The sequence below is a fragment of the Durio zibethinus genome, chromosome 14 (genome assembly GCF_047325235.1).
Source record: "Durio zibethinus cultivar Kanyao isolate XHJ-2024 chromosome 14, ASM4732523v1, whole genome shotgun sequence".
In the NCBI taxonomy this organism is placed as follows: Eukaryota; Viridiplantae; Streptophyta; class Magnoliopsida; order Malvales; family Malvaceae; genus Durio; species Durio zibethinus.
Window position 1 is genome coordinate 25,292,860 of NC_143175.1, and position 27,657 is coordinate 25,320,516.

At 34.6% G+C, this 27,657-nt stretch overlaps 5 protein-coding genes across 13 annotated transcripts; 3 read left to right on the forward strand and 2 right to left on the reverse strand.

Annotated features, from left to right (window-relative positions):
* Nucleotides 1-1,015: 1,015 nt before the first annotated feature.
* LOC111294347 (acetyl-coenzyme A carboxylase carboxyl transferase subunit alpha, chloroplastic-like) lies at nt 1,016-6,966 on the forward strand. 5 transcript variants are annotated; one of them, XM_022887624.2, is made up of 12 exons: nt 1,091-1,359; nt 1,774-2,130; nt 2,218-2,292; nt 3,124-3,231; nt 3,349-3,509; nt 3,615-3,729; nt 3,812-3,966; nt 4,163-4,214; nt 4,300-4,368; nt 4,759-4,836; nt 4,908-6,051; nt 6,525-6,966. In XM_022887624.2, the coding sequence occupies exons 2-11, from the start codon at nt 1,804-1,806 to the stop codon at nt 6,048-6,050; spliced, it is 2,283 nt and encodes a 760-aa protein (XP_022743359.2). In that variant the 5' UTR covers nt 1,091-1,359; nt 1,774-1,803; the 3' UTR covers nt 6,051; nt 6,525-6,966. The 5 variants fall into 5 exon arrangements, with proteins under 5 accessions (XP_022743360.2, XP_022743359.2, XP_089600274.1 ...); XM_089744148.1 differs by having other exon boundaries at nt 1,109-1,359; nt 4,908-6,023; XM_022887625.2 differs by lacking the exon at nt 6,525-6,966 and having other exon boundaries at nt 1,016-1,359; nt 4,908-6,282.
* A 495-nt stretch (nt 6,967-7,461) lies between these two features.
* DET2 (3-oxo-5-alpha-steroid 4-dehydrogenase family protein) lies at nt 7,462-8,525 on the reverse strand. Its single transcript, XM_022887626.2, has one exon. The coding sequence runs from the start codon at nt 8,391-8,393 to the stop codon at nt 7,617-7,619; it is 777 nt and encodes a 258-aa protein (XP_022743361.1). The 5' UTR covers nt 8,394-8,525; the 3' UTR covers nt 7,462-7,616.
* Nucleotides 8,526-10,272: 1,747 nt separating this feature from the next.
* Nucleotides 10,273-18,467, forward strand: LOC111294014 (uncharacterized). Of its 4 annotated transcripts, none has more exons than XR_002690682.2 (19): nt 10,273-10,578; nt 10,968-11,128; nt 11,786-11,924; nt 12,314-12,465; nt 12,880-12,963; nt 13,043-13,105; nt 13,455-13,583; nt 13,671-13,877; nt 14,345-14,464; nt 14,885-14,934; nt 15,819-15,981; nt 16,076-16,213; nt 16,765-16,887; nt 16,971-17,069; nt 17,202-17,291; nt 17,407-17,491; nt 17,582-17,715; nt 17,804-18,051; nt 18,151-18,467. XR_002690682.2 is itself a non-coding variant. In XM_089744151.1 (19 exons), exons 3-19 carry the CDS (start codon nt 11,012-11,014, stop codon nt 17,945-17,947), a joined length of 2,037 nt encoding a protein of 678 aa, XP_089600277.1. In that variant the 5' UTR covers nt 10,273-10,578; nt 10,694-10,818; nt 10,968-11,011; the 3' UTR covers nt 17,948-18,467. The 4 variants fall into 4 exon arrangements, 2 of the variants coding, with proteins under 2 accessions (XP_089600277.1, XP_022742873.2); XM_089744151.1 differs by adding an exon at nt 10,694-10,818 and having other exon boundaries at nt 17,804-18,467; XR_002690683.2 differs by having other exon boundaries at nt 17,397-17,491; nt 17,804-18,299.
* Nucleotides 17,915-24,720, forward strand: LOC111294013 (protein DEFECTIVE IN EXINE FORMATION 1-like). 2 transcript variants are annotated; one of them, XM_022887137.2, is made up of 14 exons: nt 17,915-18,051; nt 19,533-19,687; nt 19,830-19,940; nt 20,111-20,193; nt 20,312-20,429; nt 20,537-20,697; nt 20,982-21,463; nt 21,576-21,646; nt 21,856-22,112; nt 22,731-22,912; nt 23,297-23,580; nt 23,646-23,763; nt 23,852-24,034; nt 24,180-24,720. In XM_022887137.2, the coding sequence occupies exons 2-14, from the start codon at nt 19,551-19,553 to the stop codon at nt 24,495-24,497; spliced, it is 2,505 nt and encodes an 834-aa protein (XP_022742872.2). In that variant the 5' UTR covers nt 17,915-18,051; nt 19,533-19,550; the 3' UTR covers nt 24,498-24,720. The 2 variants fall into 2 exon arrangements, with proteins under 2 accessions (XP_022742872.2, XP_022742871.2); XM_022887136.2 differs by lacking the exon at nt 17,915-18,051 and adding an exon at nt 19,339-19,444.
* LOC111294015 (uncharacterized) lies at nt 24,677-26,953 on the reverse strand. Its single transcript, XM_022887140.2, has 2 exons — nt 26,473-26,953; nt 24,677-24,801 (listed from the first exon to the last, which is right to left on the reverse strand). The coding sequence occupies exon 1, from the start codon at nt 26,818-26,820 to the stop codon at nt 26,482-26,484; it is 339 nt and encodes a 112-aa protein (XP_022742875.1). The 5' UTR covers nt 26,821-26,953; the 3' UTR covers nt 24,677-24,801; nt 26,473-26,481.
* Nucleotides 26,954-27,657: the final 704 nt, after the last annotated feature.

Here is a 27,657-nt window from a genome sequence, read left to right on the forward strand (position 1 = left end):
ATTAAACTAAATATTAAAGTGAATCAAGTCAATTAAATTTGTTAAGAACTTTTTTAATTAGTCAAATAATTTTAGAAGTTAAAGATTTGACATTTGAATTTGTTTAATGGATAAATTTATTTTATTTAAATATTTTATTTTTTAAAAATTTAAAATATTAATAAAATATTAATTTTATTTTGAATGAATATGTTTATACAAAAAAAAAATTGTATGAATAAATATATTTAATAAAAAAAATGACTATTTGATTACTTTTTTTTAAATAAAAAAACATGATTATAGACTTTTTAAATTTCTTTAGATACGAAGCACTTGTTTCCCAACTATAAAAAATGTCTAAGAGAGGAAAGTGGGGCAAAAAGGGGTGGCGATTAGTTAATTTAACTCAATCTTCACACTACCTAACCTAACAAACGGACTTAAATTTTTTCAACAATACGTACCTTCTTAATATTTTATACAAATTTTATTAACCAAACCAAATAAATAAGAAATGGAGTTAAAATTAAAGGTGATAATTTAGATTCGATTTCTTTAAATATTATATAATATTATAAAATTTAAAATTTAATTTAAATTTAAATTAAAATTTCATTGAATTTAAACTAAATTGAATTAATTTTATTGATTCGATTCAATTTGATTTATTAATTTTTAATTTTTTTAAAATTTATATATTATTTTAATATAAATTTATTAATTTTTTTTATAAAAATTTAAAAATATATAAAAATTAAAAAACTATATAATTCAATTTAATTTATTTTTTTTATTTTTTTACTTTTTGATTTAAAATTTTATTTAAATTTAACATATAAATTTAATATCTGATCTAAATTAAATAAAAAAATTCAATGAGTTTAATATTATAATTTTAAATTAATTTTCAAAATTTTCAATTTTTTTCCGTCATAAATTAAAACCAAAGTCAAAAAGCAGGACCACGTGGGCTGGAGAGAGGTCCGGAGGCGAGACCAAGGAGAGGTATCATCGTATCAATCAAATTCGAATCGAGCCCATCCGCAACAATACTGCAACACGTGCCGGAGTAACAATAACAGGACCAAAACGCCCCTTTATTTCAACTGTCAAACCCAAAAAAGCTGGCTTTTTGGTACAGCTCACTTTCTCCTTCTTTTTCTGTCTCTCCCGCTCGCTCGCATAAGAAGTATCGACAGAGTGCTTCCCACTCTCTTTTTTAAAGTTTGAACCAAACAAGGCCTTGGATTGACGATCTCCACGAAGATCTCTCTTTTTTTCCTCTTTCCTTGGATTTATGATAATCTCATTTCTCTTCTCCAACTTTTCAACTCTTTTCTGTCGCATCCTCTTTCTCCGATCTTGTTTCTCTTTCTGGTAAATCTCTGACTAATATCAGCTGCTTCTTTTATATTTTATTTTTTAAAATTTACTTTGATTCATGCTGGTTCATATATCGTCATTGTTTATTCTATTTTTTTCTTTAATTTTAATGTTCTGCTTGGTTGCTGATAAAATGGAGGGAAGAATGAGGTTTCAACTTTGTATTTTTCAGTTTAAAATGTGCATATTCAGATCGATTATATGTAAACTACGTGCTAAGAAATATTAATTGGGAGATTCTTTTTATGGAAAAATCAGAGATCAAAATGTTACTTTATTTACTCAGAGGAAAGCTAAAATAGGAACTTCCTTTATTAATTTCTTCCTTTTCTTTAAGGAAATTGACTTTTTTTATTCTAAATATTTGATTGAAATTTGGAGGTTCAACTGTTTGGATTTTGATTGTAGAGTTTGGAGAATCAAAGTTAGGAGTAAGAGATGACTTCGATATCGTATTCTCCAGCAGCGGTTACCGGAACTTCAGCTTCAGATCTTCTTCGGAGCTCCAGTAACGGCTTGTATGGGATCCCTCTTAAAACCCTAGAAAAGGCACGATTTGCCGTGAGAAGGAGGGATATAACTGTAGCTGCAAAGATTAAGAAAGTAAAGAAGCATGAACACCCGTGGCCTGCAGATCCGGATCCAAATGTGAAAGGTGGAATCCTAACTCATCTCTCCCATTTCAAGCCATTGAAAGAAAAGCAAAAGCCTGTTACTTTGGATTTTGAGAAGCCCCTTGTTGATTTAGAGAAGAAGATTATTGACGTAACTCCTTATTTTTGGTGATTGTTGATTTAGTTGATATTAATATGCTTGTGATTGCTTCAAATGTTGTGCTTGTTTTGAATGCAGGTGAGGAGGATGGCAAATGAAATAGGCTTGGATTTCGGTGACCAGATTCTATCATTGGAGAATAAATATCAACAGGTTTAAGTATTAAGTTTGATACATGTGAGAGTGTTTTTGTTCCTTCTATGTAGTGATAAAATTTCTGAGCTATGTGTTTAATATAATTTTTTGAATCAACACCTATTCAGCCTGTTAATGAGAGTGAAGTTGAAGTATGTAATTTGTTTATGTGGGTTCTAATTTTTAATTATGCCAGAGCTATATTTGAAGCCTGGAAGTTTTATTCTTCATATTGGGCGACCAATGTTTTTGTTTTTTCACTTGCTATGGCATTCATTATTGGTTATTTAGAATTAGATTATAGTACTTGGCTTTAGTTTTGCTTTCATTCATTTATTGCAAGGATGATCAATAATGGAACAATTGCATCATTGCTTGAAATTCTATGGTGTTAAACTCCAAAATCTATAGTTCTTCTTTATCTAGAAGTCTGTGCTGCAAGCCTGGTATGTTACTTTCATAGTTTGAAGCTTAATTCAAAGTTTTGGGAAAGACTTTTCCACTGTTTCATGTTCTTGTAATTGCCAAAATTTAAACTTTCCATGAAATTTAACCACGATAATTTTCTTTCTTAGTATATGATGGTTTTTGCATTACTTTTTTGCTTTCTATCAATTTATAAAACAGAATTTTCACTTCTTACAGATGTGTAAGAAAAAATAATGTAATATGCAATTGTGCATCAAGCTTGCTGTTTGCAATGTCCATATTTTTGTGCCTGAGCTTTGTGCTAATTATCAAATTTTAAGTGCATTTTAAGAGGTTGATGCTCTGTCAAAGATATTGACACATAATCATGTTGGTGGTTTCCAGTTTTAATTCTTCTCACCCTTTCTGTTATTATTTCAGGCTCGAAAGAAATTATACACACATCTTACCCCTATACAACGTGTGAACATTGCCCGGCACCCCAAGAGACCTACATTCCTTGATCATGTATTTAGCATTACTGATAAGGTTTGGTGGTTACATTCTCTTCATCTTTCAAATCATCAACATTATCCTTAACATTCAGTGAGTGGATGGTGAAGAATTGTCTTAATAAATGTCTTTTGCATATTCCAATATGGCCAGTTTGTGGAACTTCATGGAGATCGAGCAGGGTACGATGATCCAGCTGTTGTTACTGGTATAGGATCCATAGATGGTAGGAGGTACATGTTTATGGGTCACCAAAAGGGTAGAAATTCTAAAGAGAATATTCAGCGTAACTTTGGAATGCCAACACCCCATGGGTAAGTTGAACAAAACTTGCATATTGGATGGTACCTTTGAAAATTTCATTTTATTTGAAAGAGGGAATATGTCACTTTTAACTGACATTTATGAAACGCTTACAGTTACAGGAAGGCTCTACGCATGATGTATTATGCAGATCACCATGGGTTCCCTATAGTTACTTTTATTGACACTCCTGGGGCATATGCGGACCTTAAGTCTGAGGAGCTGGGTCAAGTATGAGCACTATTTAGTCTGAAGCTTACCATATTCACTTTTAATGTCGGCTCACTGATTTATATGCATTACATTCATGTAGGGTGAAGCTATTGCACATAATTTAAGGACCATGTTTGGTCTGAAGGTCCCAATTGTTTCTATTGTTATTGGGGAAGGTGGCTCTGGTGGTGCCTTGGCCATTGGCTGTGCTAATAAGTTATTAATGCTGGAAAATGCAGTCTTTTATGTTGCCAGGTGATTTGAGATTTTTTATATTGTTTTTATTGAATTTAATTAGCTACATACAATCTGGCCTTCCATACCCTATTCGATAAATCTTTATTTTTCTTCATGGTACCTGGGTAAATTCTGTATATGTGGGTCATTTTTATTGCCATGTCTACGTGTGCTGATGTTCTTTTTCTCTGATTTGATTTTTTTAATGGTATAGCCCGGAGGCATGTGCTGCAATTTTGTGGAAGAGTGCCAAAGCTGCTCCAAAGGTTTGAAAACAGTTATCACTTTTGGTCTTATCTTTTACTACTGATTTTTTTTATGATAGATCATTTAAAGTTTTTATCTATGCAGGCAGCTAAGCAGCTGAAGATTACTGCCCCAGAGTTGCGCAAGCTTCAAATTTGTGATGGAATCATTCCTGTAATTAACATCTTTGCTCTCATATCTTCTATGAATTAGTTTTTCTGCTTTTTTCTTTTCTTTTTTTGTTTCTTCTTCCCTACTTCTAGGCATTACAAAAACCATGATAACTTAGACCTACTACAGGCAGTTTCATGTATCAAAGTTGACTGCTAAGGGCACCATTGTGCTAACCCGCCCTTAGCATATTCTTTATAAACAAAAGCCTTTTACAATATATAAGTGTGATTTATGTACTTCATATCTCCATCTGATGTTTGACGAAATGCTACATTTGGTTTTCAAAGCATCTGTACAGCTTTAGATTGAATATTGCTCCTGATTTGTTGTTTCCTTTTGGAAGTTATGTTAATCTCCATGGCATCTGAGAGTTATTTTTACTTTTGGTAGGAGCCACTCAGTGGTGCTCATGCAGATCCAGCTTGGACTTCGCTACAAATAAAAGCTGCAATTAACAAAACAATGGATGTGAGTTCCACTAGCAGCAGTTCTTCGTCAAGAATCATATTGTAATATATTAACAAAAGTTTATTCTGCAGGAGCTCACGCCAATGGACACAGAAGCGCTACTAAAGCATCGCATGCTTAAGTTTAGGAAACTGGGTTTGTACCAAGAAGGTGTCCCAGTAGATCCCAAGAAGAAGGTCAATATGAAAAAGAAAGAACAAACTGTTCGTAGAACCTCAAAGGCAGAGTTGTTGGAGGGTGAGGTAGAAAATTTGAAACAGCAAATCTTGAAAGCCAAGGAGTCATCCACCAAGCCTCCTGAGTTGGCTCTGAAGGACATAATAGAAAAATTGAAAAAGGAGGTTGATCATGAATACTCTGAGGCCATTAAAGCCATGGGCTTGAAGGACAGGCTTGAGATGCTGAGAGAAGAAGCTTTAAAAGTAAATTCAAGAGATCAACTCATGAATCCTGTTATAATGGATAAGGCTGAGAAGCTTAAACACGAGTTCAACCAGCGACTATCAGCAGTTCCAAACTACACAACCCTCAAATATAAGCTTGACATGTTGAAGGAGCTTTCTAAAGCCAAAATTCTCTCAAAGGCTGCTACACTGAAGCAGGAAGTTAATAGGAGGTTAAATGAAGTCATGGGTCGGCCTGAGATAAATGAGAAGCTTGAAGCATTAAAGGCTGAGGTTCAAAATTCTGCTTCATCCAGCTTTGTGGATTTAGATCAAGGGCTGAAGGACAAAATTCTGAATATGAAGAAAGAGATAGAATTGGAAATGGTTAATGCTCTTGAGTCCATGGGTTTGGATGTTGAGGTTGTAAAATCTAATGCAAAAGTCCTAAGTGAGCGAACTTCACTCTCAGTCTTAAAAAACAAGGTGGATAATTTAAGTGAAGAAATTAAAAAGAGAATTGAAAATGTTGTCAATTCATCTGAGTTGAAAAATATGATTGAGTCATTGAAGCTGGAGATAGCAAAGGCAGGAAAGAGACCTGATATTCAGTCAAAAAGTAAGATTGAGGCTCTAGAACAACAGATTAAGCAAAGACTTTTAGAAGCTCCCAGCTTGTCAGAATTAAAGGGGAAGCATGAAGAGTTGAAGGCAGAAATTTCTGAAGCCATACAATCTTCTGCTGGTACTGATAGAAGTTTGCAAAAGGAAACCAAGTATGAGGAACCTAGACTAGAGATCAATGTGGGTGCAAACTGCAGCTTTGCTTAGCGTATGTAGATCCTGGCATTATACATTATCTGGTTCTCTTTTTGCTTTAGATTTCTGATGAATAATCGAGATTTCTGACATCATTTTATTAGGATGCTTAAGTATTTATACCATTTATAATAAATGCCTGGAATAGTTATAACTAGTTTACTATCAAACGCATTTAGTATTTCTTTTCTGTTACAATTAGGGAAAGAAATGCAGATATCTGAACATTATCGATATTCACTGGTATTTTGTTGTTCCATGTGTAACTATATCTGAACCTTGTCTAAATTCACTGGTATTTTGTTGTTCCATGTGTAACTAATATCTGCTAATTATCACAACTATTAATTATTAATGGACACTCTTTTATTAAAGAGTGGTTACCCTAATTTATAAGTTCCATTATTAAATTTTAATAACTCTGCTAGTTTATTTGATTTGTACGATTGACTTGTATATTCTGTAATTTCTTGTTACTCCTGTCAGAATGTTGATGGTGTTTGAAGTTTGACAAAAGAATTAGAATTGCATCAAGCTCTTCTAGAGGGATTATTCAACCTCAAGCCTTGCAAGTGTCACCAAGTCCTCCACTGTCACCTGCAGGCCGGAGGGCACAAGGTTTTGCATCTATGATACTGATTGGCTATTGCCAACAATTATTGCCCTTTCTCCCCCATTTTTTTAAACCCGAATTTCTCCATTTTGAATTATGTTGTTAAAAATTTTCCAATTGGGTGTTGCTTTCTTTTCTTTTATTTATTGGGAGAATGTGTTTCTCTTTACCCCTAGACAAAGAACATTGTATAGCTTTTGTGATTGCTTGGGGAACCCAATGGCATATGCTTCCAAATATCAGGACTAACATGCTCCTCTTTTTTCCCCCTGTTTTGACCGATTAGTTTAAATGCATCCAATTTCTATGTTATCATATTATATACTTTTTTCTGCCAATGGCAGAATCATGTTTCCTTAAGTAGTCTATGGAAATGCAAGATGCTGTAATGATTGGTTCCCCTTGTCCAAAATGTATCTTGTAGTTGCAAATTATTTCTGTCTTGTTGATGATTTGCCGAGCAAATGGGGCAGATCTATGCTTTACTACTTGCAGGTAATCCATCCGTCTCAGGGTTCATGGGAAGCAGCTCCTAGAATAAATTCGCTACATTGCCTGGATATTCTCGCTACAGATTTTGTTGTTGGCAACCTCAATGCATACATAACATGGATGGTGATAAAGTAAAACAGGGTTAAGTCAGAAGCTTCCTCTGGCAGAGAAAGCAGTGGGTGTCATGGTTACGCAAATACTATCATGTTGACTCTTCCCAACGACCAATATTTTCCTTCTTTGGGATGATAACGGTCAACATTTTACATGCAGCCCGATGCTACATTTTTGTTTGTCGTATGAACTGGGTACAAATCATAACAAAAATGAAAACCAATTTTTATTAAACTAAGTCAAACCACTCAAAACTACAACATTTATCATTGAATCAAATCTTCTATTTCTTTTTTTCTGAGAGGTATCAGGCTCTACTTCGTTGATATTGTGATAAGTGGGCTGGGAAATCGAAACCTTCAATAGAGAAATGGGATCACAGCTTTTCTGTCCTTGGGATAATCGTCCTTGAACTTCTCCAAATACCAACGGCGGCTGGCACGAGCTCTAGGCACCAAGTTGGCACACGTGTAGAGAAAGAACCCAAAACCCACCCAGGACCATGTCATCACCGCCCATCCAAACCACTCCAGAATCTCCCCAAAATAGTTAGGGCAGCTCACCAGGTCAAACAACCCCCCTCTTGGGACCTTATATCCGCCACCACCCTGTTTTTTTAGCCCCACCAAGACTTTATCAGCACAAATATTCACCCACATGCCAACCATAAAAATCAGCAATCCACCAAGAAATCTCCGCCAAAACAGCTTGTCATTTTCGTAGTCATTCTTATAGTGCGACACCCACCTGGCTTGCAAATAAGCATTCAATAGATTAAATCCGAAAGCCATTAGCGCTATACTCACCGGAAAAGTCCTAGATTGGTTGTTGCTCCTTGACAGGCGAAGAGGGTAAAAGACTGTACGGTTAAGGTAGTGAAAGATGAATGGAGTCATCAACATGAATGCCCTTGGGTTGGAAAAATGTTGGCCAAAAGGAAAGAGCAAGAAAGTGAGCCAAAGAGTGGGACTTTCCATGAGGAACCAAGCTAAAGATGGAGACATGGTAGGGCCCCAGCCAGGGCGGTTGTGCTTGCCATAAGGGGCCTGGAGGAAGTTGAGGCTCACCCATGTCGGTAGGACGATTAGGTAGAGACTAAGCAGGCTGTAGTGAAAAAGGGTCTGATCTGAGGGCATTTTCTTTTTCTGGTTTTGGGGATGTGAGAGAAGTATCTGAATCAAGGTTAAGCCAGAAGTATACCTGTTTGATTGTATTTGAGTTTAGTTATGTTGGGAAAGTGGTATGACTTGACTTCGAGTCTTTCGGATCCTCCTAATGGTCCCCTTGACCAAGCAGAATTAAATTTTTTAAAGCGGATTAATGGCAATGGTCATGGCTCGCCAGGGAATAAATTAATCATATAAAGTAATAGACTTTTGACATGTACAAAAGGAGTATTAGTACTAATAAAGAAAATAGATATGGAACATTTTTTTAATGCAAGAAATAAGAAATTGAATTTTTAAAATCATAACACTAGAAAAAAAATCAATTGCTCAAATAAAAAATATTCAGCTCTATATGCTTTAAATTTATTTTGGATAATTTTCTTTTAGAAAAAAAAATACTAAAAAATATTCTAGAAGTATTCCATTTCCATATGCTTTTAGAGCTGTTCTACAATTGTTAAAGTCCTAACACGATCAAGCCTTTTCCTGAGCAGCAGTTGGCATATATTTTCAAGTTATCTTCTGGAACGCTTCTTTGTTCTGTAAAAGCAATTTAACCATCTCTAATTCCACTTTTTGTTCATATGAAATGGTTAATCAGTCAGGCTTTTTGTTGCAATGAGTGCGTAATTTTTTAGCTATGACCTATAAAAACAAGAGGCTGTAACGGAACACTAGCCTTTTCAGGGAGGCAAAGCGTAATAATCAACTTGAAGATTGATCCTCTCCAAGTCCAATAAATTTCATCCATATGTAACAAAGTTGTCTTGCACCTCATGTTGTCTAAGCGGTGGGGGCACTTGGGGATTTGGATCAGTATTCCAGGTTAATAGTGAATGGCATTCTTGTCAATGAACTCGCTGCTACATATCACTCTATACCATGCTTTACATACGCACCTGAATGTCTCGTAAAGAAATTTTGGTCGAATTTTAGCAAGGATTTCAATGATGATATCTTCAGGAAGTTCCGGAAGGGTTCTTTCCTCATATTTTTCTCTGTTTTTCAACTGATGAATGGCCGCCGCAGATGAAGAGAAAAAGATATGTTTGCTTCCCTTTGAATTTTGACGATCAAACAACAAGCAAGACAAGTTTATTTGTAGTATTTTTCTAGATAGTTGAGGCATGCCCAAACTCAAACATGCAGCCAGCCTGCCAGGGTGCAGCATATTTATCGCATCTCTTTGGGCTGTCCGGCTTAGAACTTTAACCTAATGGACTTTCGGCCTCATAAACTTGGGTCAAAAGAGCCCACTCAGACCATCCTTTTGGGCTGTCCAGTCTAATTTTGATTGCTTAAAAAATATATATTAAAAAAAAACACAAAACATGTTTTAAAATATATTTCCATCTAATTTTTTAGTAAATTATTTATTCAGAGATATATGAAATATTAAATTTATTTCGTAATATTTTGTTTTGAATTTTTATTATTTTTATATTAAAATAGTTATAATAAATATATTAAAACAATGAAAAAAAGGAGGATCAGCCGTGGCGGGATCCAATTCTAGTGGAATCTTTAATGCAAAACTCACCCCCCATTCCCACGTGTTGGTTAGTAACTTTGTTGGGCTTCGCCTTCATCAGTAAATCTATGAATTTTAATTAATTATTTTTTTTCCTCTGGAGACCACACCAGTCATTATTTAATCAAAGTAAAAAAAAGAAAATTAATTGACAATTTTACCCCTTACATAATATTCTATTCTCGGCTGCTGGGCATTTCTCAAGCAACATTTTTTTCCTTAAATATTTTCTTTTATATTTTGTTTTTTGTTTTGTTTTTTTTTTTTTAATTTTATGGCGATTATTTTATCACCTCTATTATTTGATTTCTCTCTGTCTTCCCTGACATGGGAGTGATTTATTAATTTTTTACTTCTCTCTCTATTTTTTCAAAAAACCGACAACTTTCTCTCTCTAGGGTTTCGAAGGGAAACTTTCAGATAAACCCGAGAGGGCACTCCACCCCAATTGCAGGGTCCGTGCAACTTGCAGAACAAGTTTATCACGTTTATCGGATTCACGAGAGGCTTCAATTTATTTTCCGGGAAAAGAATTGAGAGGATATCACTTTATTTTAGCGGCTTCAATGGCTTTCTGGATCGTCGTTTTGCTGTAATTTCGTCGTCAATTCCATGTTTCTGGTGAGTTTGAAGCCAATTTCGTGTTCCTTTTGTTTTCTTTTTTTTTTTTTTGCTCGTCAACTGTTTCGCTTTTGCTGCTAAAGGATTATTGCTTGCGTATAACTTTGTTGGTTAGGGTTTTTCGATTTGTTCGTTTACTTCGTTCACCAGCTAGACATAGTTTATAGTGAATAAAATCAGGCATGAAGAAATAAGAAAACAGAAAAGGTGACTGTGAGAGAAAAGAGCAAGAACTTTTAGGTAGGATTTGCTCCTAATTTACGAATTTATTTGCAAGAAGAGAGCTAGCCATTGTATTTTTGATGATTTAGTATTAATTGATTAAAGGAATTTCTGCTTAAGAATAGATATCTGTTATTTGTTTTGATTTTGTTTACCTTTCGGTATAGGTTATAAGCTCATGCTGTTTGGTAGATGCTGAATAATTGCTAGTATGGACTTAAATGCTTCGCCGTTACCTGAAGATGATGAAGAGACGTATGAAAGACATATAGAACATTACTCTGCACCAGAAGAACATGTAGAATCTGCAGTTGAAATTTCACGGCGGGTACCTCTCGGATTTTCTCTTCTGGCTTTCTTCTGTTTTATTTTTCTTCCATTTAAGGAATGCGTTTAGTTGCTCTTGATATCTATCATTGATTGGAAATAACTCCTGGTTGTTATTTATATATAATTTTACTTTTGGCAAATATGATTTTGGCAATTTCAGAATGAACCATTCCAGGCATATGGTGAGGTAGTGCTTTTTCTAAGGCAAATATTTTTGGCTTCATTTTTGTATGAAGTGTTTGCATTAATGCAGTTGATTTTGTGGGTAGTAGCTACTTTTTGGCATGGTAACATGGAGAAGTGAGAAGAGACATTGTGGCTTGTATATTCATTATACTGGAAAATGTTTGCTCTTGTGCAAAGGAGTTGCATAGATGTTCTTATATTTGTAGCGGAGTTGTGATCAATAGGTCTTTGCATTTATGAAAAATCAGTGTGTTCATAATTTTGATTGTTAACTGACATGCACATTGGGTTCCTGTTTCTTTTCCTTTCCATCTTACTTTTGCCTCATCTATTTTCTATTTAGGTTAACCGTATCATTTTGTGTTGTTTTTGTTTCTGTTTTACTCTTTAAAAAGTTCTTAATATTCTTATTTATGCGTCACTGTTCATTGTATCATTCATGCATGGTAATGGAATTTGCTTCTGTTAGGAACGTGAAGAAAGACGGAAGAGATTGAAAAAAGACCGACCAGATGACCGGCTAGTGCATGTCTCTCAGCCTCCTGCTCATGATCACTTCTATCAAAATAGGAATCCAAAGTTTTATGATAAAAGTAGGATCCCTCCGGGTAAGATCCCTGACATTGCACAATAATTGCTATATAGTTTTGTGGTTATTGTCAATGTATTTTAATAACATTGGTGTTGCGTTGCCCAATTATTGTGGTGTTTTTGAGCCTTTGTTAATAATTCATCTGTATCTTTGATTTCAATTTTTTAGTACAAATTGATAGTTAATACCAAGATTGATTTCAGCCTATTTGAATGATTGTTTCAGTCTTTCAGACAGTGTTTTATGACATTGGCATCATCACTAAAAAGTAAACACATGGATTTTGAAATTATTACTCGTTTCATTTTTGTGCCTAAGATGATGTTTTGATTGATTTATAAAAATTCAAATTCTTGTTGTTGCTTATACCATTATGCATTATTTTTCTTTTTCAAATCTTTTCAGGTTGGCTGGACTGTCCTTCGGTTGGGCAGGAAATAGGCTGCATTATCCCATCAAAGGTTCCACTTGGGGAATCTTATAATGACTGTGTTCCTCCTGGTAAAAGATACTCTTTTAAACAAGTGATTCATCAGCAAAGAGTTTTAGGAAGAAAGGTATATAGAAAATATTGCATTCCTTATATCATTTTACATTGTTAATACCTTGTTAATTTTCCCATGAAATGGAAAGCAACTCTCTTCTATTGACTATGATCATCTCAACCATGTAAACGGCATATCAAAATCCTTGCAAAAGAGTCTAAAAATTCTCAAAAACACTGGGTTATGTTAACTATAGAATTGAAAACTGCATATGGGGACTAAGGTGATTAAACAAAGTAAGGCAGTGGACAGGGTTAATACCATTCAAGATTTTGCTAAAGTGTTTGTTCTAAGGACTTGAACGAGTGCTTTCATGCATGTCACCCCAATAAGTTAAATATCAGTCTTTTGTTGGATAAGACTTGTAACGTGAGATTGTTAATTGGAGAATAATTGTTACCTTACCTGCAATGTTTTGTTTTTCAGCTTGGATTGGTGATTGATTTGACAAACACATCTCGTTATTACCAAACTACAGACCTGAAGAAAGAAGGCATCAAGCATGTGAAGGTGAGCAGAGGATTAGTGTAGTATAATGCTTCTCTTGTTGCTTGCAGCTTTGGTTTTAATTTTTCGCTTTTTGTTCTAGATTCAATGCAAGGGAAGGGATGCTGTACCTGATAATGTGTCTGTAAATACATTTGTTTACGAGGTACTTTTTGCTACTATACTTGTCTGTCATTTCCAGAATCTACTAGAATATCTGCCTTACCTCTTCTTAAAATGTGATTCCTGTGATAGATTTAGGCCCAATTCCCATGGTGCATTTATCAATTGATGACTGAAGTTTTGGCTGGTATTATATGCTTCCTTATCATCATGGCAAAGCCAACAAACCACTATGTTGTAATCTAAAGCATAAATTAGACCTTATCTCATAATCAGTACTGTCTTACCACTTCTGATCTACATATGGCATGCACATTGCCAATCTCATGAGTTACTTGTTCCTAATGTGCTTTTACCAATTTATGAATTTTTCCATGTAATTTGTTGATCAGGTGTCACAATTCCTCCAACGTCAGAAATCAAAGAAATATATTCTTGTCCATTGTACGCATGGGCATAACCGCACTGGATACATGATTATTCACTATCTCATGCGATCACAATCAATGTCTGTTACTCAGGTCAGTTGTTTGTGTTGCATTTCATCTTTTTCAATGTTATGTAGGTATTTGTAATGTAATATTATTTTTGTTTTACCTTTTGTGCAGGCAATAAAATTTTTTTCTGAGGCACGTCCTCCGGGAATCTACAAACCAGACTATATTGATGCCTTGTATGCATTTTATCATGAAAGAAGGCCTGAAATGGTTGTCTGCCCTCCAACTCCTGAGTGGAAGAGATCTTCTGATCTTGACCTGAATGGTGAAGCAGTCGCAGATGATGATGATGATGATGGAGGTCCAACTGCATTACTTGTACGGACAACCTTGTAGAAATTGTTTATTTCTCATCTTTTTATGCATGTGTTATTAACTGTAATAAGGGCATTAAAAAGTGAAATCTGATATTAACAAAGGCCTTAATATCCATTGCTTCTCTTCCATATGGAAAAGGTAAGATTTTGACTTGTTAGCTGAAAACTACCTACTTATGATAAATACTGTGGATGGGGTTATCTTCTTGGGTAACTCAGTAATCTTTGCCGGTGGTCAGCGGTCCTTTTATTTTTCTTCACCATGTAGATTGGAGAAGGTATTTCATTATGTGTTAATAAAATCTTACAAATTGTATCAAGTTAAGCTTTGTTGTTAAGTTACTGCTACTTGATATATGCTTGTTTATGTTTCTTCTTGTTTCTTATATGATTTTTAAATTTTTCTCAAAATTCTGAATCATGTATTTTGTCTAGATTTCAGCTTTAATAAGTCTTTTGTCATTTCAGGAGAATCATGAAACAGACGTAGTTTTGACAAATGATGACATTTTGGGAGATGAAATACCTCATGACCAGCTGGAATCACTGCGATTCTTCTGCTACCAGATGTTGAAATTAAATGTTCCCGTATGCACTTTGAAAGCCAATATTTTTTCTTTGATGTTTAGCTACTTATTCACATTGTCAGGACTATCAGATTTGGGGACAGAAAGTTTTCATCAAATTTATGACAGAGAGCATGCCATAGCTTTTTTATCTTTGTTTTTTTAATTGCTTGTTTACTGTATCTGTGATAATTTTGTGGAGGATAATTAAGTGATGAACTTTAGGCTTTGAATATTTTAGAATGACTGTTGTAATGATAATATTTGAAAATTATAAGAATGTTTTCTCTTAATTATAACATTAAGAGGGAACTTATCCCTTTTATGAAAACAAAAAATTATTAAAAACTTGAATACCTTTATTTTTCAATTAAGTCTTTGTGTATTATTCGTTACCGTTTTGGTTTAAAATGAGCTCTGCCATGCCATTTCTTGAAACCAGGTTAGAGGACATGCACAATTTCCAGGATCACATCCAGTTTCGCTCAACAGGTCCTTAATATGTTTTTTTTTTTTTTTTTCTGTTTTCTTGTTTAAGTGGTTATAAGTCTTTTTCAAATGGCTTATTTGCCTGCGTGATGGTTTCTGATTCTGCATTTTGTTGAAATAGGCAAATTATCTCTTGGAACTGTGATGAGGCTTTAAGCTATTTTCTTAATATTGCAGGAATTTTTCTTGTAAACTAGTCAAGAGTAAAGGTGCCTTGGGATGTGCAAGAAGCTATACTTCATGTTAAAGTTATAAAGCATAAATATTTAAAAATTAGTGGTCTGAAATTTGGTTGCCATTGTGGTGGATAGGTTTAATGGAAAGGATATAATTTGACAATTATGGATTTACGTTTTAAGTAACCCTTCTTTTTTATTTTTGTTTATGAAAACACTTTCAATTTCTTAAGGTTTTATGGTACACATTAATCATTTCTCTTTTTCATTCTTTTTTGGGATTAGCTTGGTCCTTGGTGATAATGAAAGTATTTATGATGTTTATTTAAAATACAAAATAACAGTGAAGAAAATAGGGTAAAGAATAAAGATGTGTCTGAAGCTACAATGCTGGCTCGAAAAAGGTCTTGAATCATGCATGAAGAACTTACCATTGTAGAGAGTGTAGGATGTGAATAATGAAGTTGCTATAAAATTGAATGCTGTAAAGTCAGTAAAAAAAGCAGGAATATCTTCCATTTCTCTGTTTTGGCCCCCGAGAAGATTTTATTTATCAGCTTCTGGTGTTCATTTCTTACTTAACTGCCTTCAGGATAAAAGCAAATGTTGAGCTAGTCTTATTAAGTGTTCTTTTTCATTTTGACCTTTTTATAATTTTTCTTGGCCAGAATGTTTACATACAAATTGAGTTCTCTATTCTTATGCTTGCAGGGATAATTTACAACTTTTGAGGCAACGCTATTATTATGCCACTTGGAAGGCAGATGGAACACGATATATGATGTTAATAACTGTTGATGGATGTTACTTAATTGATAGAAGTTTTAATTTCCGAAGGGTTCAGATGAGGTTTCCATGCAGACACCCAACTGAAGTATGTATTGGCGTGTCTTCTTTTCTAAGGAAAATTCTGGGAATTTAGCGTCTCATGTGTCTTATTAATTTGACATAATCTTTTCACTTGTAAGGGTATAGGGGACAGAACTCATCATTTGACATTGCTTGATGGGGAAATGATAATTGATACCATGCCAGACTCTAATAAGCAAGAGAGAAGATATCTCATCTATGATATGATGGCACTTAACAATACTCCTGTCATAGAGGTTGGTTGTGCTTCTTTGTTACAAATTTTTCTCTTAATTGTTTGTCTTCTTTGGCATTGTAACTGTCTTACAAAACTGATAGTTCAGTTGATATCTATCGATATAGCTATTTTATCTTACTTTACTCTAGGCTTTTGGAGACTATATATTATATACATTCATAGTTGGGTTTGTAAAAAATGCTTTAATGATCAGTAGTCTTAGTTTTGCTTTGGATTTTGATCTCCCTAACCAAAATTTCCAGCAAGCATTATTTGATGTTGGAACTGCTGTCATCCATTTGGGGTAATGGAAGATAACAGTTAAATTCTTTAATGACTAAAAAGTAAATTTGTCATGGGAGTTTGTGTTGGTTTCCCATACTAATTTCTGGAGCTTCTTTTCTAGTTTCTTTTTCTTCTGGAGATTCAAGAATTGAGTTATTAGATCTAAGAGTAGGTTCAAATTAAGAGACAAAATGCCTTTTTCAGATTCATGTTATCTCCATCTTTTCTTATGAAAAAAAAAATACAAAACATATCTAGTAATCCTATAGATCAAAACTGGTGCAGCGGCCTTTCTATGAACGATGGAAAATGCTGGAAAAAGAAGTGATTGAGCCTCGAAATTATGAACGCCAGAACATTTACCAGAGCAGGAATCCTTATTATCGCTACGACCTTGAACCCTTCAGGGTATGTATTAAGGAACACCAATGTTTAATATATTTAACTACTTTTGTGAGATAGGCTAAGAATTTACTTAAATCTGTTATCAGGTGCGGAGAAAGGATTTTTGGTTGCTCTCTACTGTAAATAAGGTTTTGAAGGAATTTATCCCCAAGCTCTCTCATGAGGCGGATGGTCTTATTTTTCAGGTGATTAAACAGGATTATTGGATTTCATGCAATTTTACTCTTTGTGTTGCTTTGTAGGCATGGTCTGTTAGGAAGGATTGTTATGTTTTTAGGTGCAACTGGTTATTGATGATTTTTTTTTTTTTTTGCCAGGGCTGGGATGACCCTTATGTACCTCGCACTCATGAAGGTCTTCTTAAGTGGAAATATGCTCAGTTGAACTCTGTTGACTTTCTATTTGAGGTTGTTTTTTTCATTTTTCTTTTAATTGGTTTCTTTTAATGTTAAATTTTGGCTCTTTTGGCTTCAAAAATTTGTAGACATTCATCCCTAAACTGAAAGCTTTAGGTATTGACAGATTGGCACTGACGATTGTCAACAACTTTTTCTCTATGAACGGGGGAGAAAGAAGTTGATGGAAAGGAATACAGTTGAATTCAGAGGTACTGTGAATCAAGTTTATTCCATTTTTCTGCTTCATTTGATGTCATTACTATTGATTCTGATTTTTTAATTTCCTAAATTTCTTGCAGATGTTTCAGATCCTCCTTCTTCATTCTCTGGGAAGATTATCGAATGTTGTTGGGATGCTGATCAACAGGTGTGGGTCTATATGCGGATCAGGACAGATAAGTCGACTCCTAATGAATTCAATACTTTCAAGAAGGTATGTCTCATTGCTTTTTTGACAAATAGTTCATGTTTTTCCTTAACTAACTGGAGTAAGTAACATCTGTTTGCTTCTGCAAGAACAGGTTATGCGAAGTATAAGGGATAATATCACAGAGGAAATCTTATTAGGTGAGATTAATGAGATTATTAGCTTGCCCATGTATGCTGATAGAATAAGGATTGACAGCAAGGCCCACCTGCATACAAATTCTGCACGACGGAGGTGATGGATAGCATACTGGTACTGGTTCTTGTGCAGTTGATTGAGGTATTGGATGCTTGGGTGGTGCCTTTCATTGCCTGTGTTAAAGTGGCTTCGAGGTTTCTTTTGGTAAGTAAGTTAAGGGTCACTGTGATATCATGTAATTAGCTATCCCCTTTTTAGTCAGTCTTGTAGTGTGTGCTAATGCTGGTGAGTTGTATGATCCAGGTGGTACACTAGTTGAATGGTTCTGTGACATTCAGGTCTGAGACTATTTTTCTTATAGTTCAGATCAAAGAGGATTAGCATTAGGGTAACCAATGTATATTATTTCTATTTTATTCCTTATGTTAGTGATCTCTTGAGTTCTTTTACAAGTAGCCATTTTCCAGAACCGAAAAACATAGTTTCATTTTGGGGTTTTTGCATTTTGGCTCTCTGCGAATATGTGATTGGAAAATGCCATGGGGGAGACTTGGTATTTGCTCATATATTGGTACTTTCTTTTCTAAGTCAAAAAGAGTTATGCAGCTCTTCTTTCAGCACCTCAGTGTCTTCTCTTAGCTCTTTTGACTTTTTTCCGCTATTTAGGCTCTTTGTGTGAACTTAAGCTGTGTTATGTTTTTGTAATTACAATAGATTTTTATACATATAATTCAACATTTCCTTTATTTTATTGGTCAGTGGAAATTGAAATGCAAAATTATACCATCTACTCCCGAGCAACAATGATTTTGTAAATGCTGATATTTAATTCAATGTTACGTGCTAACTACCCCCTCCTCCCAATTCTATGTCTAATTGTATTTGTTTCTTTTCATATATTTTTTATTCCATGGTTGATTTGTTCGATTAAGGTAATCTTTTTTTTCTTTCTTAAAAATTATCAAAAAAATTATTGGTGAATGAAACAACTGATTTCTAAGCCTTGATTATCAAAATATGTTGTCCAGTCCTCGACTCATTTCCTCCCTCTCTAATTTTATAAACAGCAAAACTATCACGTATATAATACATTTTTTTAATTTTATTATAGTATTTTTATTTTCGTTTGGACAATTGTTTTGAACGATTTAAAAAATGTATTTTTCTTTAAATGTAACACAGTAATTATATTTTAAGTTCATTTTAATTTGATAAATGTCATTTGTTATTTATTATTTTATGACATTAAAAGGAGCAAAAGTGAGATATTTGTTTACATTTGATTTTAATTTTAATTTTTATTTTCCAAGAGAATCTCGGTCAGCATAGTACTAAAAAAAAGAATAAAAATAAAAAACAAAATGACCAAAAAGTAAACCAAATACATAAAGACCAAAAAGTCGTAAAACCATTAAATTAGAATTTCTTTCTTTCTTACACTTAATATCTAAAAAAATAAAAATAAAATAACAATAATACAAACCATAAAGCAGAGTAAATTGTTTGGCTGAGTTCAGCATGATCAAAGTCGTCAATGTCCGGAGCTCCTCCTCTTAGAGAGGAAGACAGGAACAGGATCTTTACAACTGTAGCCTAGGTTTTATTCACTCCTCAATTAATCATCTCCTTCTCATATTTCCACTCTTGACTTACACATTTTCTTTTCCTCTCTTCAAATTCTGGAGTGAAACGAAGATCACAACATGAAATCCTTAGAGATTAGGGTTTTTTGGATGCTTTTCCTTTTGATTAGTCGCTCCAGTTTCTCTAATGGCGAGGGCACCAATAATAAATTCCGTGAACGACGTGCCACCGACGACGAGCTTGGTTATCCCGAAATGTAAGTCCTTCTCTAGCTTCTACGATCTTATTTTCACTTTCTTTTTTCTTCTTTTCTTTTTTTTTTTTTTTTTTTTGGATTCGACAATTGGATTAAATTAGAGGAGCTATTGTTATAAGAATTTTTTTGTGGGTATGTGTAGGGATGAAGATGCTTTGTTGAATACACAGTGCCCTAGAAATTTAGAACTTAGATGGCAAACAGAGGTCAGCTCTAGTATTTATGCAACTCCGTTGATCGCTGATATCAATAGGTGAAGTTTACTCTTCCTTTATGTTCATGTTTTAATTTCATGGTGAGCTTTTACTATGTTAAATTTTACTTCTTTTCATTTCATTTTCAGAAATTTGCTGATTTTTTATGAGTAAATTGATAATTATAATAATAATTTAGTTGACTCTAGTATGATTGTATAATTTGTAGTGATGGGAAGCTCGATATAGTGGTTCCCTCATTTGTTCACTACCTTGAAGTTTTAGAAGGTTCTGATGGCGACAAAATGCCAGGTACCTATGCTACATGTTTCTCTGATCATGTTAAATCAAGTTTATAAAATGAAGATGTTTGTTTAGTTCTAGAGTAATTTGAACGAAGTTGATGCAGTTGAGTTTTTAATAATGTCAGGTTGGCCTGCTTTTCACCAGTCAACTGTGCATTCTAGTCCTCTCTTGTATGATATTGATAAAGATGGTGTGAGGGAAATTGCTCTGGCTACCTACAATGGCGAAGTGCTTTTTTTCAGGTTATTTGTCTTAGTGAATTGCTCATTAGAGGAAGTGCTCTCAAGTTGGTACATGAACTCATTATCATGATGTTGGAATACTAATTTGTCCAAAGTATTATTTTTAGGGTTTCAGGCTACATGATGACTGATAAATTGGAGGTGCCTCGTAGAAAAGTTCGTAAAGATTGGTACGCGGGATTGCATCCTGATCCACTGGACCGTTCTCATCCTGATGTCCATGATGATTTACTCTTACAGGAGGCTGCTAAAATGAACGCAATGAACCGTATGCTATTCCCAAGTTCTCAATAATTCTATGCCCCTGTTACTTCTCAATTTCTAAAACCTCTCATTTTATGGTTGTTGCTAAGAAAGCTCCCTTGCACTCTGCTCCATAATGGTAGTTTGCGGACAATAAACTGGCAGAAAAAGTATACAGCACATTTCATTGGGATTACATTGTTCTTTTCGCAAAAGCTTAGTCCATTATTCCGCATGGTTTATTTATATTCTGAAGCATTCTCTTCTCATGAAATGACTCACACCAATACATGTTGGTTATCCTTGCAGAAATAAATGGAAGTCTACCTGAATCTAACCTTACGGGTCCAGCATCAACAGAGAGTCACTCTACTGAGGTTAACACGTCTAATGCAGAGCATGGAAAGAAAATGAATGGAAGTCAAATAGAAGATACCATCAACCTGCCAACTAGCGTTGGTAATTCTTCTGTAAACACTGAAGGACATAATAAAACAAGTGCTGGGAGGCGGCTTCTAGAAGATAACAACTCTGAGGGTTCGCAGGAAGGTAGTTCTGGTTCAAAAGAGAATGTTCACGAAGCTACTGTGGAAAATGCTCAAGGGTTAGAAGCAGATGCAGATTCATCTTTTGAGTTATTCCGTGATAGTGATGAGTTGGCTGATGAGTATAATTATGATTATGATGATTACGTTGATGAATCCATGTGGGGAGATGAGGAGTGGACTGAAGGACAACATGAGAAAATGGAGGATTATGTGAATATTGACTCACACATCTTGTCTACTCCAGTGAGTATAAATTTCAATTAGAAAATGTTTTTGTTTCTAGTGGAGGAACTTCATTGCTAGACACAAGTAGAATTCTACTATAACTGTCTCAATTTGCTCTAATTGTATTCAGGTCATAGCAGACATTGATAATGATGGGGTGTCAGAAATGATCGTTTCTGTTTCCTACTTCTTTGACCGTGAGTAAGTTGTCTTCCTTACCTTTCATTCTGACTTGGTAGTCTAGGTTATCTCTCAGTGCCATTGGAAATTCATTCAAGGAAAACTATAGCTTTTTCTCTTCTCTTTTCATATTTAACTTTTTCGATCTGGTTTAAGTTAATTTGTATTTCATGGAAGGAGGGTTGCTCTTTTACAGTTGAAGGAGCTGAAAAAATGACACTATTTGTTAGGTATTACGACAACCCGGAGCTTATGAAGGAACTTGGAGGTATTGATATTGGAAAGTATGTTGCTGGTGGCATTGTCGTATTTAATCTTGATACAAAGCAGGTTAAGTGGACAAAAGACTTAGATTTGAGTACGGATACTGCCAACTTCCACGCACATATATATTCTTCTCCAAATGTTGTTGATTTGGATGGTGATGGAAACTTGGACATCCTAGTTGGAACCTCATTTGGTTTGTTCTATGTATTGGATCACCATGGTAATCCCTTTAGATTGACTAGTTTTTTTTAATCTATTTCCCCGTATTTTGAATTTATAGTTCTTACAGTTTGTCTTATATGAGTCGCCCAGAGTTCACAACATAGCTAATCAATATTCCCCACCTTTGTGCCTATGCAAATTCAAGTGGCCGGTATCCAAATCTACTCCAATGTTGAAACTACTTTAGCTCATACTTCTAGTTTTTACAAATTTCCTTTAGGTTTAGACTTTTTCTACATACAGTTTGTTGCCTGATACATGATTTTGATTGAATTATGTGGGTTTCATTTGTGAAGGTGTTGGAAATGCCTTAAATAGTTTGTCACCCTTGCTTCCTACCACTTTGAAATTTTCTGCTTGAACCCTGGTTAACTGTATATAATTGGAATGCACTTGATCGCCTGCACTATATCTACTTGTATCACAATACTCTGTTTCAATTTTTTTTTTTTTTAAAAATGTTTGTCCTCATGCTGATTGATGTTTTCATTGGGTGCAACTTTCTGTGTGAAGATCTTCCATTTTTGTTTTTCCCTTTTGAACTGACTTTAAATTATAAGCAACTCTCACAATTTTTTTTTACCAATTACCCAACTGAATTATTCATTTCATTCAGGAAATAGCAGACAAAAGTTTCCTCTTCAAATGGCAGAAATTCAAAGTGCTGTGGTTGCAGCTGATATAAATGATGATGGCAAGGTTGAGCTAGTGACAACAGATACACATGGAAATGTTGCAGCATGGACTGCACAAGGGGAAGAAATTTGGGAAGCTCATGTAAAGAGTCTGGTTCCCCAGGTGAGTTGTAGCATCCTTTCTGTAGTTTTGCCTGTACGTGGATATTATGATTATTTTTAAGGTATCTAGTTTCTATATATGCATTTATGGTTTGATGTTGTTCCTCCACTGTCCTTTTTTCTTTTTTATTTTTCCATATAACTTCATAGTTTTGTTATTACTACTATAGATTATATAATTGCATGAAGGGATATGATATGTACATTGGTCTATGCCCTGGATGCATGTTAGCCATCTGTTCAAATATCTTTGCTCTTGTTTTAAATCTCTAAATTGAACTAAATAATGCATAAAAGGACTAGTGCTCAGCCGATATACATTAAGATAGATACTTGTTTGAGGTACTTTGAGATCATTTTATGTGAATATCATCTCATTCCTCAGGGTCTTGCAGTTGGTGATGTTGACGGAGATGGCCACACAGATCTTGTAATTCCCACGCTATCAGGGAATATTTATGTACTAAGTGGAAAGGATGGTTCAGTAGTTCGTCCCTATCCATATAGAACACATGGGAGAGTAATGAATCAAGTTCTTCTGGTCGACTTAAGTAAACGAGGGGAGAAAAGCAAGGGACTCACTATTGTTACAACTTCCTTTGATGGTTATTTGTACCTGATAGATGGACCTACATCATGCGCTGATGTTGTAGATATTGGTGAAACTTCGTAAGTTATTTATTCTTATGCTCTTTCATGTTTCTTTATCTTATATTTGGACCGTTTCTTAACAGGTATAGCATGGTGTTAGCAGACAATGTTGATGGTGGTGATGATCTAGATCTTATTGTTACAACTATGAACGGAAATGTCTTTTGCTTTTCAACCCCTGCCCCACATCATCCCCTCAAGGCAGGATAGAGCTGAACCTTGCATAGGAGTGAGTTCTTGTGAATTTGCTAAGAATTTTAAGTAACAATTAATTATATTTTTATTTCAGGCATGGAGATCAAATAACCAAGGAAGAAACAATTTTGCAAACCGGTACAACCGGGAGGGAGTATATGTTACACATTCATCAAGAGCTTTCCGTGATGAGGAAGGCAAAAGCTTCTGGGTGGAGATTGAGATTGTGGATAAACATAGATATCCATCAGGGTTCCAAGCACCTTACAACGTCACAGTAAGCCACCATTTCATGCACAAATTACAATTGCTGAAGCAACTCAAATATTTCATTCTTCTCGTTTTTTTTTTTTTTTTTGGCTAAAGTAGTTTAACTTTTCATTCTCCTTTGTTTTTATATATATTGTCCTCAAACAATGCAGACAACATTGTTGGTCCCGGGTAATTACCAAGGAGAAAGAAGGATAAAGCAAAGCCAGATGTTTGAGCGTCCGGGAAAATATCGGATAAAACTTCCAACAGTCGGGGTAAGGACAACAGGGACTGTTGTTGTGGAGATGGTCGATAGGAATGGACTCCATTTCTCTGATGACTTCTCCCTTACATTCCATATGTATTACTACAAACTGCTGAAGTGGCTTCTCGTCATCCCAATGCTTGGGATGTTTGGTGTGCTTGTCATCCTTCGTCCACAGGAGGCCATGCCTTTGCCGTCATTCTCCCGAAACACCGACTTGTGACAACTGGGCCGTATTGGACCTCAACAACACACAAGGCCACTGCCCGCTGATATAGATGTCTTTAAGCATTAGTTCCTACAAACGTTTTGAGTGTCTTTTTTTTTTTGAGTTCGAAAATTGTAACATTGTCGAATTTGAGTTCTTTTTTTGACATTAGATAGTTAAAGTTTAGTTTCACACCGTGCTTGTTTCAATCTGAAGGAATAGATTTATCTGGAGTGAAGCAATGTCTACCGGCTCTTCTTACACGCAATCTCCCTGACTTTATTTGCGGCTTTTCGCTCTTGGCAAAACTCCAGCCTTACTAAAAAAAAAATAAAAAAGAACATTTGAAAAGCTTCAGAACTTAGCAAGTGCATCTTGAAACACTGGTTGAAACAAAATTATTACAAACCTAAAGCATGAGCAATAACACACGCCCCATGGTGTACTTATCAAACTTCATTATTCTTTACCATCAGAAATTCATGTTTAAATGGGTATTTTCATCTTGCTTTCGACCTTGCTTGAGGGAAAGCAATTGCATATTTCTTTTTCATAAAGAATCGTTTTTTTAATTCTAATCTTCTTTTTACTTGCTTATATTTTTTTTTTCAAGCATCAGCCAGACACACTCCCATACGAAAGAGAAAGAGAGGAGTCCGTCAAAGTCAAAGCTGAGGCTGGTTGCTGCTACTTCACGTCCACGACCAAATTCAGTTCTAGAAAGATTTTTGTACCATGAAAATAAATTCCATCTTAAAATTTAGTTCTAGAAAACACAATCTCAAACACTCAAACCAGGTTATTTAAAGTTAAAACTAGGTAGTGAATGTGTTCCTCACTTCAAAGTAATAACAACAATCATCACTGTAATTTTCATGTCAACCTGATAGCAATATCAGGAATGATATGACTTTCAGCGATTTAAAAGCAACAATTTCATGCCCATTTTCAATCCAACTGTTTGCAAAATCATTTAGATTTGCTCACTAAAAGGATTCTTATGAGATTCAACCAAATAGAAATTGTACTTTCATTTCAATCCAGACAATGAGAAGATGCAATGACATTAACACTGAGCTATGCTATGATAGAATCTTGTGTCAGTTACTAGTACTAGATTTTTTTGATCTTACTGATAAAATTATATGTTTACCCTGTACATTGGAAGAATTAAATTCTACACAGGCAGTCCTAAATATCACCAAATGGGGTGAGTGGCTTTTGGTTGACAGCATAAAAGTCAGGCTAATCATCATAAATATGAACCGGGGAACTAACCAACAGTGTCCTCCGATGACCCATTCACTACCTAGAGATTATATTCCCATAAAGAAGAACTTCAAAGAGTAGTGTGCCCAAAAAATGTCAGAAAGCTTTAACCAAACACCACGGCAGAGAAAATGCTTTCTTAAAATAAGTTAAGCTTATAGAGGTTTGAGTTCATTTCAGGTGGCTGCAAACAAAGAAGTGTGAGCTGTTTGTAAAGTGAACACTTAGTCGTGTGTCTAGAAAATAAGATCATATTCAATTTTCCCCGTTCTGGGATGAACACTGCTGATCCATTTATGTGTTCACTTGTTCATGTCCTTCACTGCTTTATTGACAGCATTATTCCTCAAATTAAACAATCTAAAGGTTTCTTCCATAAATTTTTACTTACCTAAAGCGGGAGCCAAACCCAAAATCAAGGCTTTTCACGAGCAAGTGGTCTGAACAATTCTTCAATTTACATGCAAACATTAAAAGCATAAATACCATTCTGGTTTCTGATGAATTTAACCAAAAATATCCAACCTATCAATCATCCAGCTTGGTCAAATCATTGCTGTCATCAAGTAATTCTACTCAATTATTCATCATAAATTTAAGAAAAACTTATTTAAACATTATCAGAAGCAAGATGTAATCAACAAGAGTTTAACTAGAGTTGGTAGCATCCAAAGAAACAGATACAAGCAATCGTATCATGAATTAAACCGAAAAGTCTTACATAAGAGCCTTAGAAGCCCTGTAAGATAGGTCTCTTTCCAAGCCTCTTGATCTCTCTATCCATTTTCCCAGTAAGCATCAATCCAAACATCCTGAAATCACATAAAAGGGACCAAAATGGATGCCCAAAAGTGGCAGGAACATTCCCTTCCACAAAGAAATGGCTGTACCAGGCAAGTCCATAACCAAATATGGGCACAAAGAACAAGAACCACCAATTAAACAACACAGAATATATCAATAATAGAATACTCGAGAGTGTGCCCGCAAAGTGCCAGCGCCTTGTAGATGGTTTTGAGTGCTGATTCACATAAAAGGCCCAAAACTCTTCCAAGCTCCTGAAATTCATCTCGTTAAGAATTAGAAAAGATAACCCAATTTAGAAAGTTGATAACTTGAATCACCTGACCAGAAGCCTTGTAAGAAATTAATCCAAGGAAAATTAAATTTTGGTTTGATTTGACTAGTGGGCTTTGGTTAAAAATCACAGAAAATAAGGACAAAATTTTGGAAAAACAAGTTTTGAGTTTTGACTGGGATTCCCAAATAAGGAAAATAACAAAGTTGGGATTGTTTCAGATTATGGGATCCTGTCACTCCCTGTCTGAAAGGCTGGAAATTTACTGGATTGATGTAATAAAGAAAGTAATCCAAGGAAGGAGAGTGGTGTAAGAGAGTTGAAAAGGGTGAATGGTTGTTGTCTATGGAGGTGAAGGAATCAAAGTAGGTTCGAAATCTCTTACGCAACAGCTATATGGCTTTTGTCAGCTGAGATATGTGATGGATAGAAATTTAAGCTTACTTGTTTTATATTTTTAATAAGTTCATTTTTTTGTAAAAAAGTTTTTTTTTTTGTTTTTTTTATGAAGCTTGTAGAGTTTTGGGTAAAAATAATTACATAAATATTGAAAATAAAAGCTAAAACATGTTTAATTATGTCTAGATGAGACAGATTTTAAATAATTTTCACAAGTTTTAGTATGTCATTGAAAAACAATTTATAATTAAAATGTGGCTTTTTTCACAATTGATTAAATATTTTCGACTTCGATATTACTTTTCAACTTATTATTATTTACATAAATTGTGTTCTCTTATTCATCAATATTTGCCTAATTCTTCGGTGCATCATAACAAAAGAAAAAAAAAATACTACGAAATTGATTTTGACTTGGGGTGACTTGTA